Source organism: Alosa alosa, chromosome 4 (assembly GCF_017589495.1).
Source record: "Alosa alosa isolate M-15738 ecotype Scorff River chromosome 4, AALO_Geno_1.1, whole genome shotgun sequence".
In the NCBI taxonomy this organism is placed as follows: Eukaryota; Metazoa; Chordata; class Actinopteri; order Clupeiformes; family Clupeidae; genus Alosa; species Alosa alosa.
Genome location: NC_063192.1, coordinates 17,759,537 through 17,781,829, shown reverse-complemented (window position 1 = coordinate 17,781,829; position 22,293 = coordinate 17,759,537). Strand labels below are relative to the sequence as shown.

General features: G+C 44.3%; 1 protein-coding gene across 1 annotated transcript in view; it reads right to left on the bottom strand.

Annotated features, from left to right (window-relative positions):
• Positions 1 to 1,518: 1,518 nt before the first annotated feature.
• The window catches only part of kmt2d (lysine (K)-specific methyltransferase 2D), a 41,842-nt gene continuing 21,067 nt past the window's right edge, over positions 1,519 to 22,293 (bottom strand). The window contains 22 exon segments of the mRNA XM_048241235.1: positions 1,519 to 5,024; positions 6,875 to 6,983; positions 7,459 to 7,532; positions 7,642 to 7,927; positions 8,097 to 8,227; positions 8,325 to 8,461; positions 8,724 to 8,771; positions 8,774 to 10,163; positions 10,350 to 10,477; positions 10,978 to 11,116; positions 11,213 to 11,337; positions 11,436 to 11,608; positions 11,711 to 11,792; positions 11,875 to 12,022; positions 12,133 to 12,297; positions 12,433 to 12,579; positions 12,669 to 15,740; positions 15,837 to 16,069; positions 16,278 to 16,344; positions 16,439 to 16,526; positions 16,618 to 16,741; positions 16,848 to 18,718. Coding sequence (XP_048097192.1) covers positions 4,932 to 5,024; positions 6,875 to 6,983; positions 7,459 to 7,532; positions 7,642 to 7,927; positions 8,097 to 8,227; positions 8,325 to 8,461; positions 8,724 to 8,771; positions 8,774 to 10,163; positions 10,350 to 10,477; positions 10,978 to 11,116; positions 11,213 to 11,337; positions 11,436 to 11,608; positions 11,711 to 11,792; positions 11,875 to 12,022; positions 12,133 to 12,297; positions 12,433 to 12,579; positions 12,669 to 15,740; positions 15,837 to 16,069; positions 16,278 to 16,344; positions 16,439 to 16,526; positions 16,618 to 16,741; positions 16,848 to 18,718 — 8,830 coding nt within the window. The 3' untranslated portion in view covers positions 1,519 to 4,931.

Genomic DNA, 22,293 nt, shown 5'->3' with positions numbered 1-22,293 from the left:
GCTTACACACTTTTTGCAGAATTTAGCTCATTATGTAAAAACTCTACACACAGCCAAATAAGACATAGCACTTGGAGATAAACAACTATCTATGCCAAAATGAAACACTGCAATCAAAACTCAATAATCCTTTCTAAAAATGTAATTATTGCAACAAAACCATACAGACATGCACCATTTGAATTATTTCAAATAAACAGCAACATACTGATGTGCTTTATATAAAACACTGCAGTCTTTGTATTTCTATTGTCATTTTCTCAGACTTTGTCTTCTGTGAAACTCAAAAGTTGAATTTCTGCAGTAATCACATTCTTTTACATTTCTTACAGAAATAAAGAAAAATAGAATCACAGTTATCAATACAATGCGGTAACTAAATGTACCCTAAACAAATAAAAATGTCTAAATAATTCTGCCTTCTGTTCAGATCTGGCCACAAGTCCTCATCTACATCGCAGGCGATGTCCTTTCAGGCTAGGCAACAGGGAAAATATCACCTTGTGTGCCATATCTTGAACTGACCCCACATCAATGTCTCTGCATGCCCCTTCAATTGCTTGCAAAAGAGGCATGCAGGTATGTGGTTGGTGATCATATACTTTTCATTGGCCCACTGAAAATAATTATTTGATACGTTTTAGAAATGGGGAGTAAAGGGGCAAATACAGAACTGTACACGGCTACTCAATTTAAAGTACACACTTGAACCTGAACCTTACCTGAAGTCTATTTGTAGTGGTATGCTTCAGACTGATTGGTGTTTGATTTTCTCTGTAAGTGTTATCAGGTATGTGTGTGTGGGTATTACCAATTACCAGATGTGCTTGCATTTTGAATGAAAGTGTTTTCCCAATACAATGATAACAGATTTTATTTTTGAACAAAGTGTCTAATGTAAGAAACCGTGTGTAGTGTTTCACAATTAGTGTGTTGCAGAATTGCAAATAATGTGCAAAGCAGAAAATGTGTTTAAGCTATAGTTACACAGGTACAAGAAGTTTAAGCATTGAGGCTTTGGTCTAAGCATTCATTTTTAGTGTGTAAGCAATGGGCAAAAACTATAAACATTTACTTTCTAAAGCTGAATAAGACTAAGTTCATATCAATCAATGCATGTGTGGTGAGATGTAGCTGATCCATGCTGGTAACTGGTACAATTGTGAAGGCCCGCTGTTGTCGACTGTTATTATGTAAACCAAATGTCATGATGAATGAAATGACATGATTGTACGTGTTTGCCGTGTCAACATGTGACTAATGGCCCTCAGATTCTTTGGACGACATTCTGTTCATGCAAAGTTATGTGAAAACCATGTAAAAAATGCAAATCTTTTCAAGATTAGTTTGAAAATCTTTCATTAACATTTATTCATTTAGCGGAAGAAATGTTCAAGTAATGTATAAACGTAAAATTACATCTTATTAGTATTGCATCTTTTACAGACAAGTTCCTGAAAAGCCCATTTTAACAAAGCCCTGTCACTTGAAGATGAAATTGTACATCCACTGACACGGTTTATATTTAAAATGCATTTATTTTCCTTTACAAGAAAGCAGAGACAAAGAAATAAATGGAAGGAGAAAGGGGCTAGGGAGGGAGGGGGAAGCCGTATATAAAGAGATGCAACCTCTGGCGTCGTCAAAAAATATGTACAATTCAAAATTATATCCATACAAAACATGCCACATAGAATAAAAATGATCATTTATTCATCTGCCCTAAAAAGAGGTCTGCTGTACAGATGCGACATCTTAAAAAAGTAGGTTACGTTAAAAAACCAACTTCAGCCATTTCGTTTTATTAAATTATAAAGATATGCAGATACGCAAACAAAAAAAAAAAAACTTAAATTAAGATTTCCAAACAGAAAGTAAGAACAAATCGCAGGCTGAAATCCAGTGAGAGCCAATGTGTTTTTTCTTTTATATTATGGTCTTCCCTTGAAAACATAAAAATATATATATATAGCTATATCACTGCTTCTGATACTCGTTTTAACATCTAACCTTTAAAGAGAAGAACTCCATAAGATGCTGAGTGCAATTCTTTCTTGGGTAAATATGGGGATACTGTAGAATATCAAGTCATAACATACATCAGGCTATGTAGCCAATTCACAAGCTATATATATATATATATATGTATGTATATATATGAACACATTCACTTCTAGAGGGAAGAAATCATTACCAAAAACAAACAAAACAAACACCAATCATATCAAAACTATCTTCAAGAGTTGTAAGATTTGCCATTTACTGAGTCTACTAATTCCAATTTCGCCTAATTCAAGGACAGGTTATCTTCTGAAGTTTACAAGCAGTAGCATAAATAAATCAAAGTAGAAACATAGGGAGAACAATATTACATAAATACACAAATGCTATGCACCATTTTACTGCTTTTCCCCTTGATGAAATATAGTTAATCAGCAAAACTTTACATTTTTCAAATTCACCTGAACCACTCATCGGTCACCGGTGAAGACAAGAAATCCAGCACACGTTCTTTCTTTCTTTTTTTTGTTTTTTTTTGTGTGTTTTTTGTCAAACTGTTTGTGGTGTTATAGCAAAAACGCTAATAGAAAAACACATAAATGCAAAAAACACTCTGGTTCATATACATATCAGGATAGTACTTTGTTTGCGATTTTACATATATATATTTTATATATATATATATATATATATATATATATATATATACACATACACACACACACACACACACATTTAATCTTTCTGATAAAACGATATCCAGTGGTTGATTTGTGTTGATTTTATTTCTCTACAATTGGATTTTTATTGATTAAAAAGGGACTGGAGTTTCTTGTCCCCTTCCCCCCCTTTTCGTATTTACAGTTTGTACATTTTGCATTTTTTCCATTATTATTTAATATGAGGTCCTAAGTCAGAGGGAGGAGGAACATAACGTAGCATGGACCTCAGGAGACTCCTCTTAAGAGACTCCTTGGTTTGAAGACTTTAAAATTCAGTTTTTTGTTTTTAAATTACTTTACTTAAAAAAGGAAAAAATTCAACAGGAAAAGAAAGCAAATGCCCTTTTATAGTCTCTCTCTGCCATTGCTTGGAGCCTTTCATAGGGGAGGTGTGTGTGTGTGTGTGTGTGTGTGTGTGTGTGTGTGTGGGGGGTGCTACCACCATCAAAACCACAGCACAGGGAGGGCAAACACACTGGCTTGGCTATGGCAGAGAAAGACTCACTACAGTAAGTTTACAACAGTCAACTAGAACAAGGGAAGAGGCATACTGTAGGATAATGCTGGGGGATGGTTACATGACATGACACCGCATGGCTGACGGGGTGAGGGTTCTACGCAATGGGAGAACACGCTCTCAAACTCAATAGTAGTCTTGCATCATCAGTTACCTTTCATCAAACATTGGACTTGCCGTTACAAAAAGCCTGAGGTGGTCAGGCATACAGTCTCAGTTGAGGTTAGCTGAACCATGATCAGAAAGCGAGAGAGGAGGAGGAAAAACTTCAAAGTGCACCCATGATTCAATAGGCTGTGGAACCTGTCATTCACATCATTAGCTCCGCCCTCCGCGACAAGACAAGTCGATTTCTATTGTGCGTTTACACACTGAATAAAAAAAAAAAAAAAAAAGAAAACATGATTGCAAGATTTAGATTTGTTTTGCAAAAGCGTGGGAGAGAATAACACAAAAAGATCAGCTACACGAGACGCTCAGAGGGTGGGGCCGCAACTCACGACACCCAATCACCCGCTGATGCGATCACATCAAGATTAATGCTTCATGATTCTAACCAAAGCCCTGCTTGTGTGGAGGCTTTAGAATAGATAGCAAATGTGGTTCACTACTGTAAATCACTAGAAAGCGAAAACCAAAACAAACAAGAATGCATTTATATTGACAGATAAGATGAGAAGCAAACCTGCTGCTTAAGTTTCCCTGCTTATCCGAGAAGGCATTCACCATGAACACATTCCTACCTTCCCCTTTCCACAGTAGCACTTAACAGTTTTTGTACAAAGCAGTCACTTCCCACAAACTCAATGAGGTAGACAGGGGTCAAGCTAACCCACCTTTGAACTCCATACAAATAAAACATCTGGTGCCTTTTGTGAAGCCACAGGTCAAATATTATCTCAACTCTTATATTATCTTACATCTTATCCATCAAAAGATACCCAGTTCTGTGCGGAGCCCCTCCAGGATTGTCTTGCTGATATATCCTAGTTGATCTTCATCTTCATTGATGACTTGGTGGGAGAGAATGTTGCACCGGGGGTGTGGGAGGAAGGGCGGGATGGTGGGGGTGAGAGAGACCAACGAGGAAAAAAGATACAATAGGTCCAAGTGAAAGTCTTATTAGTTCATCTGAGTAATTGAAATGGCTTTAAAAATCAACGTTCTTCACTTATTACTACCCTACAAACACACTGATATGATCTCTAAAATCAGGGGGCTTTTGGTAAGTGTAAAAAGGATTGATTCCAGCCAGTCAGTCAATCAGTCAGCTAGCTTATTATGGGAGAGCAGTAGAGGAAGTAGAGGTGCTTTTGGCAAGCAAGGTTTTTGTTATTGGTGGTGGTGCTATTGTTTATTCCAAAACGTCACGAAACAGTAAAACAAAACAAAACAAAAAAATCTATTCAAGCATGGCCACCATTGCTGCTTGCGCAAAACAGGTGGCATCTTCCAAGGGTATCCTCCCTTCAGACCTTTGGCTCCTGGGTTGAGAAATGCAAAGTCTTGTCTTTCAGTGAAGGGAGGCAAACCTTTTCGCCTCCAGCCTGGAGTCTGACGACAGCTTATGAACTGAGTGATGAGTAGGGTCCGACAGGCTTTGGCGCAGGGGTGGGGTGGGGGTGAGGTGGCAGGTGTGGCAACAGAGGGAGGAGGGAGGCATGCGTCCCCTTTCCCAACGCTCCACCCTGTTAGTTCATCCATTTTCTGCAGTTCCACGCTCCGCAGTGGCAGGGGATCTTGTGCTGATCATCCTCAAAGTCAAACTGGTAGTCATAGGTCAGCTGGAGAGGGAGAGAGAGAGAAAGTAATGGAGGACGATGCTTACTTTTATTTATTTATATATATATATATATATATATATATATATATATATATATATATATATATATATATATATATTTTTTTTTTTTTGTGGGGGGGGGGGGGGCTTTTTTTGCCTCCATTGTGACAGGACAGTGAAGAGAGAGACAGGAAGTGAGTGGGAGAGAGAGATGGGGCGGGATCGGAAAATGACCCAGGCCGGCAGGACCCGAAACCTGGATCCCCGTGGGCACCTGGACCCAAATGCGGCACGGACGCTGCAGCCAGCTGCACCAAAGCATCCCCTCCTCCCCTCCCCAGGGTAATGCTTGCTTGATAGGCTGAAACTGAAAAACTTGTGTAAGCTTCTAAAATACAGGCTGGTTCTGAATTAGGTCCCGTCCACACGGAGACGCTTTTTGGGTTAAACGCACCGGTTTTCCTTCGTCTTGGCCGATCGTCCAAACGAATCCTGTAAAAGCACTGCCCGAAACCGCACTTTTTTGAAACCTGGTCCCAGGGTGGAAAAATCTGAAACCGTAGCCCTTGTGAGTTCGTTTGGACGGCGAAACCGCATATCTGCTGTATTGATGATGTCATTGCCTCACCTCAGCTGCCCTGGACTTAACACTTATAGTATTGCCTAACAATACTAGTTTTCATACATGACATTACCTACAATTACACTCAGTAGGATAAATATCACAACTGGTGCTGCGCAGCACCAATCATGACTTCATGAGATCATCATTATCATGACATGGTGGACTGAACAGTGTTTTCCCTGTGTTTTCTTGATGCATTTCTAGCCATCGTTAGTTGACGCGAGAGAACTATAATCAGAAGTTATTAGTATAAGTATAAGTATATATACTCTTTTGATCCCGTGAGGGAAATTTGGTCTCTGCATTTATCCCAATCCGTGAATTAGTGAAACACACACAGCACAGTGTACACACAGTGAGGTGAAGCACACACTAATCCCGGCGCAGTGAGCTGCCTGCATCAACAGCAACTTCAGCCGTGCCTACTGGTCGGGGTTCGAACCGGCAACCCTCCGGTTACAGGTCCGAAGTGCTAACCAGTAGGCCACAGCTGCCCCTAAAGGGGAGTGCGGTGTAAGTTTAAATTAGTTTGTGCATAGTGGCGGTGTCATTAATTTATTTTACATGTCTTACAACATAAATAAATGCATTCATAGTCTAGTGAAGTCAGATATGAACATACAAAGACGCGTAACTCATGTTAAGCCTATGGTAGATGCACACTAAATGCGACTGCGCGATTTGATGCAGGCAAAAGTGTCGACTGTTAGACGAAGGTATTATAGCAATATTATAAATGTAGCGACAGAATAGCCTAACTTGGGTTGACCAAGCGTTTAGTAGCCTATGCATTTGCGGTGATAGCCAAAACTAATGTGAATCGCGGACTATCCTACAAACAAAGAAAGTAAAGGAGATCATTTGTACCTGCGTTGGCCAAATAAAGGACGCGACTGCACCCTTCACAAACCGTAAAAATTAAGTTTATTTTACAGTTGACTACAGTTGGCAGTTCACCATCAGTCCACACAAACAATTCTGGTTTCCTTGCACTAGCCATTAGACGTCCTAGCCTATTCTGTCTGTTTGTATAGCCTACAGCGCGCCAGCTTTGGTCAATTTCTGTGAAACAGTGCCACCTATAGGCCTAGGATATGAAGTAACGTGTTGAGTCGTGTTGAGATGGATCCGTTTGGATGCAAATATTCTTGATACGGTTCCAGGGAAGACGGAGGAAAAAAAGATCGGTTTGGTACGTGTGGACTAGCCCTTAGTTGGTCACTTACCTCCTCGCCCTTGGGAATTCGGCGGCTGGAGATGATAATGATCTTGTCCTCTTTGTCAAAGGTCACCACCTCAGCAACACAGTTGGGTGCACAAGAGTGGTTCACATAGCTTGAAAAGAAGCAAGACAAGATTGTTGTTTACCAAGTAGAGTCAAGTAAGGTTGTCACATTAGCTGCTTGTTCTGCGGATGTCAAGTGGTTGGGCCGTATATATCTGAACAACATAACCAGCTATTTGGAATTCGAACTTAGCCGGCTCTTACACTACTCCCCTCCTAGTATTTCCGACGGACATTATGTAAATGACCTTGTGTCTGAACGAAGCGAAGAACATGTAGAGATTCTGTTCATGTTCAGCCACGTTCAACCTGTTCAACCACGCAGAGATTCTGTTCATGTGCGTCGGTGTCGTTCACACACAATGTCCGCATGTTAGCATCATATCTGAATCACCCGAGGGGTCATACCTCCGTTTGACAAAGATCCGCATATACTGCGGAGGTTGTGTCTGAAAGCAGCTATTGAGACAAATGAGTAAACAATCCATCACATAGATGTAGGCAGGCAAGTAGACAGACACTCACCGAGCAGGCCCACCAGTAAGGGTAGCATCAATCACATGTTCGTTATTGGTACGGAACATATAGATCCCACGGTTCTAGAGAAGAGAACCCAACAAAAGCAGGAGAAAAAGTGTTATCTGCACTCCTCTACAAATTGAGCATTTAGTAGGCAATGTAGGCAAAGTAAAACTTATTTTGTCTTACCTGCTCCTCATAGATTTTTTCCCGACGGTTGGCAACCTCATTGCGGATGATCGTGCCAATGTACTCGATGACCATGGTGTGTTTCTCCAGGTCTTTGGCGGCGTACAGACCCAGTCCTTGGATTCGTGAACGGGCCAGATAGACGTTGTTCTTCCACTCAGTCTTCAGGCGCCGGTACTGAGATGACTTGGAGTGGACAAACTGCTTGCTGTAGGGGGTGTTGGTCTCCCCAGTAAAGGTGCTCTGATAAGCTTTTGACATGCTTGTGCTGTTCAGGGTGTGTGGTCTGGAAATAAAAAAAAAATGCTTAAGAAAACTTCCTTTGCAAACTCAAGTAAAATCTCTACAATTTGCACACTATAAGTTCACTAAGTTATGGAAGTATAAATCCATTGCGATTCTGGATTGTTGCTTGTATAAACTAGGCTGCTCCACAGGAGTCCATGCATGCTCACCTCTTGCCGTGGGTGAGGATCTTGGGCTCAGAGCGAGCACAGCCTGTGGGGTTGATCATGAGCGGCAGCTCCATCAGGGGGTGGCGTCCATAACGGAACACGTAGTCCTGGCAGTTCTCCACTCCAGGTAACTGGTATACAGTAGACCATGTTAGTTCTAGAAGGCATGGAGCACTTAAGACAACAGTTCAAGTTTGTGGCTTAGTAAAGCTGCTTCCTTTTACTTACAGATTCAGTGATGCGCATGACGGCGTGCAGCCGGAGTCCATACATTTCCTCTCCCTTCACATGGTCAGTAAAGAGCTTCAGCATGCCTGCCTCCTCACGCAGCTTGGCCACCCGCTGCACAATTGTACCCCAAATACCTGCAGGACAAGATTGATCAATCAATTGGCTTTGCTAAATAGGAATATGGCCACTCAAGGAGTTAAAATACGCTCAGCTTAAACTATGCCTATGATTGCATATGTTAACTGCCAGATAAATCCTATGTTAGGTAAGTTCTCCAAAATTGCAATACAAAATGCAATACTGACAATGACAGGACAATGACATGCAACACAGCAGTTTGCACATACATGTGTTGGGGTCAACTATATTCATAACCTTAAAAAGGGCAACACACACCATCAGGGCTGTTGTCTTGGAATTGCAGATCGTCTTGACCCCGCTCAAAACGCGCACCTCAAACAGTGGCCTGCACTCGGTTTCGCTGATGCGGCAGCGGTACCGGCAGCGCTTGTTGGGCACCCGGGTGCTCCAGTAGATGCGTGTGGCCTCGTAGCCCACGGGAAAGATGGCAGTGGGCGAGTGGAAGCAAGCCATCTGCGAGGGCAGCAGCTGGCCCACAGCGTGGAAGATGAGGCCACCCACGCGGAACATGTGGATGCGGTCGCCGCGCTGCAGGATGCTGGCGATCTGCTTCACCTCGTCGCGCTCGATGTAGACGCGACGAAAGACTGCAAAGGTGCTCAGCTCTTCCTCACTCGGACCCTTGAGCTTGTGCTGCGTGCAAAGCATGGTCTTATCCTTGAAGAACATGCAGCGAGCGCGGATGGCGCAGGCAAAGTGGTAGACATTGGGGCAGCGCAGGCGGTTGCAGCTGTTGGTGGCACCCGACTTCTGGCAATAGGCGCAACGGGTGCCCAGGCCACGACGCAGCGCCACCTCCACGTTCATGAGTGCGCCGCCCTGCGTCTCGTACACCTCAGTGGACCACAGGGCGCAGTTCAGGTGCACCCAGAGGTCCACGTCGATGTTAAGCAGCCGGGCGGGACCGTCCGTGGCACCGTCGCCCTCCTCGTGACAGAAACAGCACTTCCGCTTGTCGCGCGGCATCTTGTTGGGCCGCAGCGTGATCTGCAGGCGCTCCATCAGCTCAGACACCTCCCGGCTGTTCTCTTTCTTGGAGCCGCCCTTGCGGATGGTGATGACCAGCTGCAGCCGCTTCCAGCGCAGGCCCTTCCACTTCTTCATCTTTGGCTTCACCTCCAGGTCGTCACCGGACAGTGGCCGGCTACGCTGCTTGATCAGTTTGGGGGACAAGGCCATGCTGAAGGGAGGATGGGACTGTATGGGAGTGACTGAGGGTGATGGCTCCTGCTTGGGGAGAGGAGAGGTTAAAGCAGCAGCAATGGCAGCAGCAACAGCATCGTCCCCACTAGAAGCAGCAGGAGGCTGGTCAGGGGGGACAATCATCTCCTGCTCAGGCTCAGTTTTGATGATGGCATCAGCAGGGTTCACAGGAGCTGGTGATGGAGATGGGGAACTGGGTTGGGCAGGAAGAGACTCTGTTTCAGCGGGAGCGTCCACGGGTGGAGCAGAGGCTGCATCTGCAACAGCATCAGAGGCTGTCTCTGTCTCTGGAACAGGGGTAGGTGTAGGGACAGGGGCAGGGGCAAGGGCAGGAACAGAAGCAGGTGGTGGCGGTGGGGGAGGAGGTGGTGGAGAGGGAGATGGTGGTGGAGACTCCTCAACAGGGAAGACCGGGAGGTGACGCACATCCAGGTCAGACACATTGGTGGTGTAACAGTGCTGGACTGGTCTATCCTCTTCCTCAGGGCACTCCTGAAAGAGACAGAATGGGTCATACAGAAGGCATGAAAATCCAGAACTCCCAAAAGGTGAGTCTTCTAGCTATACATTTTATATGCAAAACTAAATGTGTCTACTTAAACCACTACAGATTATATACTACTACTATATCTATTGGTGCTCCAACTACCACAGCCATGGGTTTTTAATTAAACCCACCTGTTTGATGAGAGACAGGATGTCTATTTGCTTCTTCAGAGTGCACCCAGGTAAAGTCACGTCAAACTGCCTCACCCATTCTGCATCCTGGTTTCCATCCACTGTACCGGGCTTCAAACACAGGGCTCCTGAAATGAGATTCAGAGAGAATTTCATGTCAATAACAAGCTGGAATCCCAATAGAATTACCACTTCAGTTTTGAATAGCTGCCCCCTAGTGTCCATATACACTTGATGCAGGGTATTCCAACATTCCATGTTGGCCCAATTATGCCAGACAACCAAGTACTCACATAATTAAAAATGATTAGCAAGATAGGCACTGACTAAAAGGACAAACATCAAACTTGAAACACCTCTCTTATAAAATCCAATGAATGAATGTTCCCTGTAAATTAGTCTCTCAATATGAAAATCTAACATTTGAATACAAGAGCACACAAAAGGCCACACCATGAAACAGGAACTTTGTATGTAAATATATCCCTTGAGAAGGACAACAACATAGGTATTATTTCACCCAACCGCAACATTATATGATAAGCAAAGCAGAATATCTAATAAAAAACATTTAGGTCACTCTTTTTTTACAAGACATTGATGTGGGAGGAACAAGGATGTGGATTACCTGGATTAGAGGGATCTGGGCCTTTTCCAGGTCCAGCGCCTCCTGCTCTACCCGGACTCTGGGGGAAAGTCACCTCATAGGAGCTTGGAATCCGCATATGCAAAAGCTGGGCCACAGCCACCATGACCGTGTTCAGATTCTGTGCAGAGAAAGGTTGTGTTGCAAGGTTAGAGTGAGAGCATGTGCTTTAGCTGCTGCCAAATTGAGGATACAATAGCCCTGAGGAATTCTGTACCTTGGCTGCAGCTGCAGACAGTGTGAACGTGACTGACACCTCATTGTTCTTTGCTTTATCCCATGGGCCAGTTGTTGAGACTACCTTCCCATCTACGGCCTCAAATGGCTTTGTTTCTGGAAAAACTAAAACAAAAACCCACCAGACCTTGGTTAATTACCTGCTGAAAAAAAACCCATTACATATTGACGTGGACAGATTGAGGGGATGTTTCTAGACATACCAGGTATGGCAGCACGGGGTATGATTGGAATGACTGGGGAAATCGCCCTCTCATTTTCTTCCTCTTTGGGCTCCAGCAGGGGAAACCTTGGGATGTCTTCACCTATCTGACTCTCAGGGGAAGAGGCCGGAACTATGCCATCAAGGGCATCACTATCATCATCACTCTCCATTCTGAAAAACCAATATGTCCCATCAGCAGAGTAGAATGCACTGCACACAACAGAGAATACTTCTCATGGAATTCAAGCAACCCAGCAAATTCAGTGTGTGTACCTGATGTCCTCATTCTGGTTGTGAGGTGGAGTGGGTAGGGCTGCTAGTATGTCGACACTCTTCACTTCCTCAGCAACGGAATCTAGAGCAAAATGAATCACTGCATTATTCCTGGTCACCATTAGATCACTCAAATACAAAATTGTGTGCATCCTTACTCTTACCCATAGTGTTTTCTGATGCTTCCGTCTCCTTCTTATCCTCAGACAGCTCCTCTACAGCAGTCACACCATTCAGCAGCTTGTGCTGCACAGAGGGTGGTGGAGTAGGGGGCAAGGATGATGGTGGTGTTGGTGGGTTACTGAGGTTATTCTAAGATTCAAAGATCAGACAACTGGTGTCACAATTTGCCTCAATGAAAACTCAGACATAACCAACAGGAAAAGATATCACTAACTAGATAGCACATATCTGTATCATACCTTCGTAAGAAGCTGTGAATAATAGTCAGGGATGTTGTCAAGCACAGCATTCCCAAAGGAACCCTTCAACTGGGCCTTCCCATTGGCTGGGCTGCTGCCGAAAGGGGCAAACAAATCTAGGCTGGCCGTTATAGAGGGCTCCATCAGGGGAAGGAGAGAGAGGCCCTTGATTTTGTGAAGAAAGCACAAGAGAAGGCAAAACGTTAACTTAAATGATGCAAATACACATTTAAATATTCAAACCAACTGAATATTTTCTCATAACTTGAAGCCTAGCATTAAGGTAAAAATCCAATTTACCTGCTTTAGCTGTTTCATCAGGGCCTCTGTGCTTTTTCCAACCTCTTCCTTTTTTGTTTTCTTCCTAGAGTTTGGACCACGCTCCGCAGCTTTATAATTACGCTTGGCTTTGACCACAGGAGGCCTCTTTGTTATAGACTGCAGATCCTGTAAACCAACAGTAATGGTTAAAGAAATGCACCCTAGATGGTGATAAAGAAATTGTATACAAAACCGAGTGTCTAGTTTTCCCGTACCTCCATGTTCCGTGGTGTCCCTTGCAGCTTCTGCTCCAACATGGCCAGTTTGCTGTTGATATGTCCATTGATCTCATTATGGATACCTTCAGAGGGCCTCTGGGAGGCAAGCTGTAAGTTCTTAGTTCTAAGGAGCTTCTGCAGTAGTTGTTGACCTGTTTCTGTTCTGGGTATGTGAGAGCCAGGATCTCCAGCAACATTCCCTTGGGGGAAGCCACTGGTATTGCTGACAGGCTCACCAGATGCCTCTCGCTTGACAATCCCAGTATGGGCTACACCCGCCCCATCTGTGTCACACTGCACCTCTTTGGGTTCTTGTTTGATGTTCTGCAGTGTCACTTTGCAGAGAACTCCTTCACTTGATCCAGGGGTCTGCTGTGCTCCTGTTCGAGGGTTATCTCCTAACTGTGGTGAGGGCCCATTCAGTGGGGTGGTTTGTCTTACCTCACTACCACAACCATGGAGCTCAGACTTGAGACCTGAATGATCTTGGGGAGTCTTAGCCAGAGGTGATCTTATGGGGGAGGCTGATGCCATATTCGGATTATATGGACTGTTCTTCCCAGCTCCACCATCCACTCTGGCAGGTGAAGAGATGTTACAAGATAGGGAGGGAGTGCCTGGGTTAGATCTTATTCTTGCAGGACTTGAATCAGATTCTTGTTTCTGTCCAGTGGCACCTGCTGGTGATCCTGCGTGAGAAGGTGATGCCTGGAAAGGGCTCATAGCTGTGGCCATCTGCTGTTGCTGGGGAAGCTGCTGATACGGTTGGGCCTGGGCAGGAGAAGTTTGGCGCATGAGAAGGGCTTGGCGTTGCTGGGCTGAGGGATCTCCAGGGGAACCCTGTCCAAGAGACTGATGGGGAGACATGGGCCTGACCATACGGCCCTGAAGAGAAGCTCGGACTTGTCCCATCATTGCCCGAGGCAAAGGCACCTGGCCTCTCATCATCTGTTGCTGCTGGACCTGCTGCTGTTGCATCATCTGTTGTTGCTGCACAGTGAGTCCATACTGAGGAGATACCCCTTGCTGTGAGGGTTGTTGCTGTGGCATGAGACCCTGTTGGAACTGCTGGCCCATCACCCCTGGTTGCTGCGGTGTACCTGCCAGTCCTTGTTTTCCTGGTATTCCGTAATGAAGCTGTTGCTGACCTTCAAGGCCGGGCATCCGAGGCCCAACTTGCTGTACTTGTCCTTGCATGGCCTGCGGATGCATCTGGCCTTGGACTTGTCCCTGGGCTGCAGACATCCTCATCATCTGACCCTGTTGGAGTTGTCGCTGAGCAATCATCTGCTGGATGTGCTGGATTTGCTGTTGAGGTGTAAGGTGACGCAGCTGAGGGTTCTGGGCAATGATGGCCTGGATGTTGATAGGAGTTCTTATTTGTCCAGTGGGAGCCCCAGGCCTCTGGCCCATCATCTGCTGTTGGCCCCTCATCATGTCAATCTGTCCCATCATGGCCTGTTTCTGCTGCTGGACTAATAGGACTTGCTGCTGGACATTAGGATGAGCCGCCATTCCTGGCTGAGTTTGACCGGGGTGGTTCTGTACCATGGGATTCTGTAATTGCACAGTCCCATCAGGCTGCTGGTTGATGCCATCCTGTGGTTGCTGCATGACATTCTGACCAACCTGCTGCTGTTGTTGTTGGGCCATAAAACACATTTGTTGGCCTTCCTGCTTTATGGTAACTAACTCAGTCCTTTCAGTGCCTGAACTTTGCCTCTGAAGAGTGAGCTGTACCTGTTGTTGTTGCTGCTGTGCAACAGCTTGTTGATTGTTTACAAAACCTTGCTGTGGCTGAAGTCCAGATGATGCAGGACTTTGAGACATTTGTTGCTGTGGTACCTGCTGCTGACCCACATAATTAGGAGTTTGCTGCTGTTGTGCTACAACTCCTTGTACATCTCCAGAAGGTCCTTGTTGCATCTGGCCAGGTGTTAAAGGTCCCATCTGTTGAGATGGTGTTTTTGGACTGAGAATTCCTCCCTCTTTGGTGGCTGAAGACTGAGCATCTTGGGTAATACCAGGCACCAATCCTTGTTGCAATCCCTCTGTGGTCCCAGGGGTTTGAGAGGGCTGGGCATTTGCAGATGGAGGCGTTCCTACCACTCTCTGGGGTTCTGCCGGGCTCATAGGTGTTTGTTGTCTCTGCTGTGATGCTTGCTGTTGTTGCTGCAGCTGTGCAAGGTTTTTTTGTTGCTGCTGCTGCTGCTGCTGAAGGAGCATACGCTGTGCCAAGAGATTCTGCTGCTGCTGAGGTGTAAGTTGTCCCTGCAGGCTTCTGAGAGCCACCTGGGGTCCAACTGGCCCCTGCTGGCCCATCATCACCTGCGGCCTCTGCTGCACCATCTGATTTCCCACCATTCCTTGTTGACCGGCCAACATGTTCTGAGTCTGTGACATCGGCTGGCCCATGAGGTTCTGTTGTGGCTGAGGGACCACTTGGCTACCCATCATACCCTGAGGAGTCTGAATTAGACCTGGCTGATTCTGTTGGTTTGTCATCAGTCCTTGTTGGAGGTTGGGTGCTGTTTGAGCCATTAGTGGATTGGCCATCATTCCTTGTTGTGCTTGTGGAACCAAACCACCCTGCTGCTGAGCCATCATCCCAGGCTGCTGCCCTTGAGGTGGCATCGGCTGCTGCTGCCCCATCATTAACTGTTGTTGCTGCTGCAGCTTCTGAACCATCTGCATCCTGTGCTGAAGCTGACGCTCGTGTAAAAGCCTTGGATCTGATCCCTGAAATCCTGGTCCCTGAGGGAAGAACCCTGCAGGGGCGACAGGCTGAGCAGCTCCCATAGCTCCAGGGTGAGGGGGCTGTGCACCCATAAAAGGCTGTCCCTGCGGCATTCTCACAGGCATGCCTCCTTGAGGCACGTATCCAGGTGGTTGGCCCATGATTGGTGCTCCTTGCTGGCCCATCATTACTTGCCCTGGCATCTTGGAGAGTCCCTGAGGATTCTGTGTAGATGGTCCAGCAGGCATCAATCCAGAGCCTTGCTGGTGCTGCTGCTGCTTGCTTCGATACTCTGCAATGAGGTTAGTGTGCTCCTTCTGCTGTTTTCTCACCTGAGAATGAAGAAATGGTCATGAACAAGTTAGAGCCATTGCATTTCTACAACCATGTCCATTACCGTTCAAAAGCATAAACTTGTATTTCCAAACCTGGTCAAGCTGTTTTTGGATCTTGCTCTGTTCTTCAGTGACGAGCTTGAGCTTCTCTGCATCAGCCTCTGGAAATTCTCGGCCAGCCTTCTTCGCAGTGCGCTGTTTGGCACACAAGGCTTTACGGGATTTCCTGTGTGCCCCAATTTGTTCCTCTAGGAACTTCAGCTGCATCTGCAGCAGTTGTTGAGTGTGCAAGAGCCACTCTTCATACTGGTGTTGCTCAGTATCATCTAAGTATTGACAAGCCCCGATGAGATGGTTAGAGTAAGATAAAGAAAAAAAGAGAAAAAATAAAAAGATAATTTGGTGTCAAATCTAACTGCACTACTTAATCATATTTCTTTGTCTAACATCTATTAAATAAACAATTAATATTTGCATCTACATATACACTGCATTCAAATGGCACACAATCAAAGCATTTTTAACAATACATACTTATGATGCCCTGCACAAACTGTGGAGGATTGGGTCTAGCTTGAGCCTGGTCACTTCCATCACCCTCCTAAGGAAAACAATTAATCAATCAAATAATTACTCATGTCATTCCCCACACCATTTTTATACATCAGATATCTAACAAATGAGTAACTCTCTACCTTGGATGGTCCAGCTGAAAAATGGCCCTGTGGGTCACCACTGCCTGCAGCTGATGCCAGCCTTTGGGCTAGAAGAGATACTTGTTGCCTGGGTGAACAGATGGTACAATTAATATCATACTCAATACAAACAACTTCTTAACTACGACTTAATAAGTAAGACATGACTTGTCATGTACCTATTAATCCCCGGAGGACCACCCATGGGGTCTTGATCCAACACCCTCTTGATGCCTTTCAGGGCTACCATTTTTGCTTTAGCAATTGGGTCCATGATGTCATCAGTCACAAACTTGTCAAGATCTACAAGACATTCAACAACAGCAGAAAATTAATATTACATTTACCCACACCATCCCAATATCCGATAGCCAATATCAATAAAAGTCCATAGTAAGGAGGTAACTACCTTTGTCTGGGAAGAAATTATTGCCAAGGGTGGGTTTGACCATTTGTTGAGGTTGTGGAGGCTGTTGTGGATTTATTCCTGGATGCATGCCTCCAGGTTGCCCTACTCTTATCATTCCTTGTTGTGGTGGCATGCCAACATGGGATTGTGGAGGTACCATTGGTGCTCCTATTAACCTGTGCTGCTGCTGTTGTGGTGGCATCATATGTGGTGGTCTTGGCACCATTCCTTGCTGACCAATTAGCCCCTGGGGGCGTTGATGAGTAGGGAGCAATATCTGGCCAGCCCCAAGAGGGGGTGGTTGCTGCGTATGGAGAGAAGCCCCCATTCCTCCCTGTTGGAGTGCATTGAGTTGCTGTTGTTGCTGTTGTTTCTGGAGTTCCTTCTTTTCATGTTCAAGAAGATCCTGTATTAACAGGGGGAGTTCACTGGCTTCAAGTGAGCTCTCCACTTTATCAAGATCCACTGCTGGTGAGTGCTGCCCCCCTCCATCTGGTAGTCCTAAAGTATCCTCGCCAAGGTCTGGATGTGGTGTCGCTGGAGGAAATGACAATGGATCAGCCTGATTGGAAAGGGGAAAGGGAATCCCTCCCAAACGGACTGTACTGAGTGAAGCTGTTGGGTTCTCTCCTCCTGGCTGCTTGGCTGTAGGAGCAGATCCTCCCAGCAGCATAGAGACAGCCTCACCCATCTCATCTTTTACAACAGCGGAGTTTGGTTGCTGTTGAAGCTCAGACAGACTTTCCACAGTGAAACCTTTGTCTTCCAGCTTTATAGATGCAAGCCTTGAGGCATCAGTGCCCTCAACTGACGAATGTGGTTGTGAACTATTAGAGGAGCTCTCAGCTTTGGGAGTAGGGACATTTTCAGAGGTTGGCAAAGCAGTGTCTGGCCCTGCCAAACCAGCCTTTGGTTTTTCTTCCACCTTGATGTCAGCTGTAGCAGATGATGTTGGTCCTTCCCCCTCTGCTTCCACCAAGCGCAGCTGATCAGAGAAGACATCTTTTGGGTCACCCTGATCGAGCTCTGGGTCAGTGTAGGCCAGCAAGTCAAATTCATCACTGTTGAGCAGATCATCCAAATGTGGGTCAGCTGTCTCAAGGTTGTCCAGGTTGCCCAAGTCATCATCCCCTTTGTCAGGATCCAAGTCCAGAGTGGCTAAATCATCCTCATCCTCCACTCCTGCATCTCCTGTAGCATCTCCTAGCCCTTTGGGAGCAAAGGGATCTCCTAGAACTGCTTCTGGAAGATCAACACTGTCCGCTGGAGCAGTTGGCTGTGCTCCTACACCACTTGCTGGTGCAACTTGCTGAGAATTCTGAAGTGCACTGGGAGTGTTGGGGGTGGCAGTGGGCATCTGGGGTTTGACTTGCGACTGCTGTGGAAGGTCAGTTCCCTGCTGAGACAGTAATAGTCCCAAACCACCTTGCTGTAGCCCCTTTCTCATACTCTCTGCCTGGGCATCAAGTGTTTGAGGCATGGGCTGCTGTACCAATTGAGGATTCATAGCCTGATGGGGTACAAAATGCCTTGGGCGTGGATGAGCTCCCCTTGGCAAGAACTGTGGTGCGAGTGGCATTCTTTGGGCATTATGCCTCAACTCTATAAACTGGGGGGGTGGACCAGACACACAAGGCTGCATAGTCTCGCCCCCAGATCCTGGGACCATTGCCAGAGGGTTGGGCATACCCTGCATGCCTTGCATTGCCAGTGGGTTATTGATAGGAGCACCTAGCTGATGTCTGGGTCCCATAGCATCAATCCCAGATGGTTGAGGGAACCTCCGAGGTCCTGCAGCCTGACCTTGCCAATGAGGTGGGAATGGAGGACGAGGAAACACTCCCTGTTGTGGATTGGCAGGTCCCTGTGGCCTACATTGGGCAAAACAACAAAGTAGACATTTAGAAGATTTCCATCTCTTAATTATGATACATGATTAGGTGAGTCTACGGTGATTCTTGAAAATACATGTTGGATTGTATTTATATTTAGGAGCCTAGCAGCAAAGGCACCCTAACAGAACTTTCACACATTTCTGTGCGTTATCGCTTGCCGGTAGCTTTTCCCTGTTAGCAGTGGAGTGTAGCTAGCTGCTAACTTGCTAATGTTAGATATAGTTGGTTCACACATCATTTCAACTGTGTACACCTCCTGCTGCATGAACCGAGTGAGGAACATCCTCCAGGACCATCTACACCCAGCACACCACCTCTTCCGACGATATAGATATAGGTCCATCAGGGCCAAAACCAGCAGGCCGGCCAACAGTCTATGGGTGGACAACCAAAAACTATATGCCTGTCTGTGTTTTGCTCTAACAACATTTCATTGTTATCCTGTAACAATGACAAAATAAAAACTGAACATTTCAGACGTGTTTTGGGGTTACAATAAGGACTTTTTAGCCCTTATTTCCTCGCTAATTTTTAAAATCCAAACATCAAAAAAGCCAAACAAATTACATTTATCTGCAAATACAGCAGGCTCAGACCATCTACTAAACTCAGTCCGCCATCTTGATTGATGTAAGAGCTGTCTACGCTCATTTGCATAACCGCAACTTGATTTGCTGGTGCTTGCGTTGCCGCTTGATTACATAAAATAAACCATAACAGCTCAGACAGACTTTATGCAATGCAATCAGTAAGTGATCATAAAATGTAAACCCAGAATCCATGAGCAGGATGGAAAAAGGGAAGTAGGGGTGGATGAGACAGACTTGCTTCCTATTCCCTGTGAGTTGTGTAGTTGCTGTTATGAAAGATTACAAAAGTGGGTGAGAAAAAAAACACTCAGTAGATGGATGGCCTACAGGGTCAATGTTCCAGGCTTTAAAATCGTATATACCAACCATCATACCCCTGAAGAACAGTTATGCATAGCCTGCATCTAGGGCTGGGACAACACGTCGACGTAATCGATGACGTCGACGCAAAAAATACGCGTTGACTCATTAAGCATAACGTGTGCTGCTAAATATTTTGAATTTTACACCTTCAGTGTTTCCCATACGTTGACTAATCTGTGGCTGGGGGCCACGAAATCATTGAGCTGCGCTTTTGACGCACGCAGCCTTTCCTTGCCCCGGCCACTCTCTCTTGTAATGAGCCCGCTGCTCCTCCTCTGCATGTGCATTTAACAAAATTCACGATTGTTAAAGGATTGTTGTTGCAACATAGAAGCATTGCATAGAACACGGTGGGCTAAATTGCTATTAAATCCGCTTAGCATCGTGACCATGCTGCGCAAATTTGTTCAAAACTGCTGCATTAAAAGTTAACTCTGCTAAGGTCTCATCACAACATAGTAGCCTACATTGAGGAGACCAAACTAAGTTAAGTTATGCAATCAAGCAGCATCTCAAAGCTAACGTTAGAATACTGTTCGGATGTCAAGTTTAGCATGCTTACTTACATCTGCTTGTCAATTTCGTTACTCATGTAGGGCTCATTTTATTGACTCTGAATGTTTGCAAAATCCCAATGTAAATGGAAAAGTGTTTTCCAAGACTCAAAAGTGCTTATCCCAAGGAGAAGTAGGCTACGAACCGTTATTTGAACTAACTACGTTATGAATTGCATTCACACATCAGCAGCGTTTTAAAGGTGTTAATGTTAATTGCAGGGATTCCCTCACGAACGTCGTCTTAAAGTGACAGGCACTCAATTAGACCTACTGAACTGAACTGAATGCTACCTCTGACTAAGAATGCATTACTTTGCACTTGTATAGTCTTTTATTTTGGAATCTTAAGAGCAATAAACATATATTCCAATGTTCATTCAGATATGTAAATCAACATGTATAAGTTGCTATTAGTCAATTAATGGGGAGATACTCGATAATCGAAATCGAATCGGACTAAAAAAATGAATCGTTAGATTAATCGAAGCATCGAAAAAATAATCGCTAGATTAATCGTTTAAAAAATAATCGTTTATCCCAGCCCTACCTGCATCAGTCAAGTAATTTCACTGCTAGGTTGGACACAGATTAATTCCCGGATACAGCTCTTAGCATCACATTTGTCATACTGATGTCTTCCTGTCAGTATGCCACTGTGTTGCAATGTTTCCCACAGAATTGGATTCAATTTGTGGCGGTAGCTTACTTTGACAAGGGGAGGGGGGGGGGGTGTATAGGTCTAATTGAGTGCCTGTCACTTTAAAGATGAACTTAACTGGAATTTGAAGTAAAGGTGATATAACAGATGTATTTTATAGATATATTATATAATATATATATATATATATATATATATATATATATATATATATATATATATATATATATATATATATATATATATATATATATATATATATATATATATATATATATATATATATATATATATATATATATATATATATATATATATATATATATATATATATATATATATATATATATATATATATATATATATATATATATATATATATATATATATATATATATATATATATATATATATATATATATATATATATATATATATATATATATATATATATATATATATATATATATATATATATATATATATATATATATATATAATTAGATATATTAAAATGGCTGAATTTATTAAAAGGGATAAAATTTATGCGCTGAAAGTGGTATTGTTGTTACAGGCGCCCAGCCATGTTGGTTTCAACAATCGCTACGTCACTGGCATGGTGAGCTACTCTGCACTAGCACTAGCAGCCATAGCAGATAATGAGTCTGAGGCTAGCTGACATGGCTGAGGAAACTAACATTAGGCCTAGCTGAGTTACATATTGGCCATAAGCCATTTATCATAGGCTAGCCTACATCACAAAATCTCATACAAAATGAAACCAAACTAGTGAAACAAAGGCGAACACTTTAACAGGGGAAATTAATTTGGCATGAATCATACTGAACGCTATTTTGTCAATGAGCAGAAACACCACGACATTCGAACTATTGAGAAGATGTGCACTATGGAAACTGGTCTGTAATTTTGGACGAATAAATGCCATTGACCAGCCATATCCTGACTTAAAAAATCCTTTTCTTGCTTACTTTATCACAAACTCGGTGGAGTAGCTTGTAGTCTTTTTCAATTCATAGAAAGGTGAGCCTACAGTCTATGTGCCATGGAGCCTAAGTTTCAACTTCGGTTTCGTTCACCCAATGCAGTCACTGGTCGCAATTAAAGTATGGGAAGGTTCATTCAATCGTTTAAAGTTTTAAGTGCAAGCCTATCTGTCCCCTTTGGAATAATATCTCGAAGTAGCCTCAGATGAGGTCCAGTGTTCGATAGGCTACCATACGATCCAACCTGGGAAAGGGCTAGCAGCTAACACCTTGGGAACACTCTTATGTCAAACTCCACAAGCTAGCACTCCGACCATAGAGAGTATAAACCATGACTCCGACGATATCACAGATCGATAATAATGCTTTTACTAGTTGG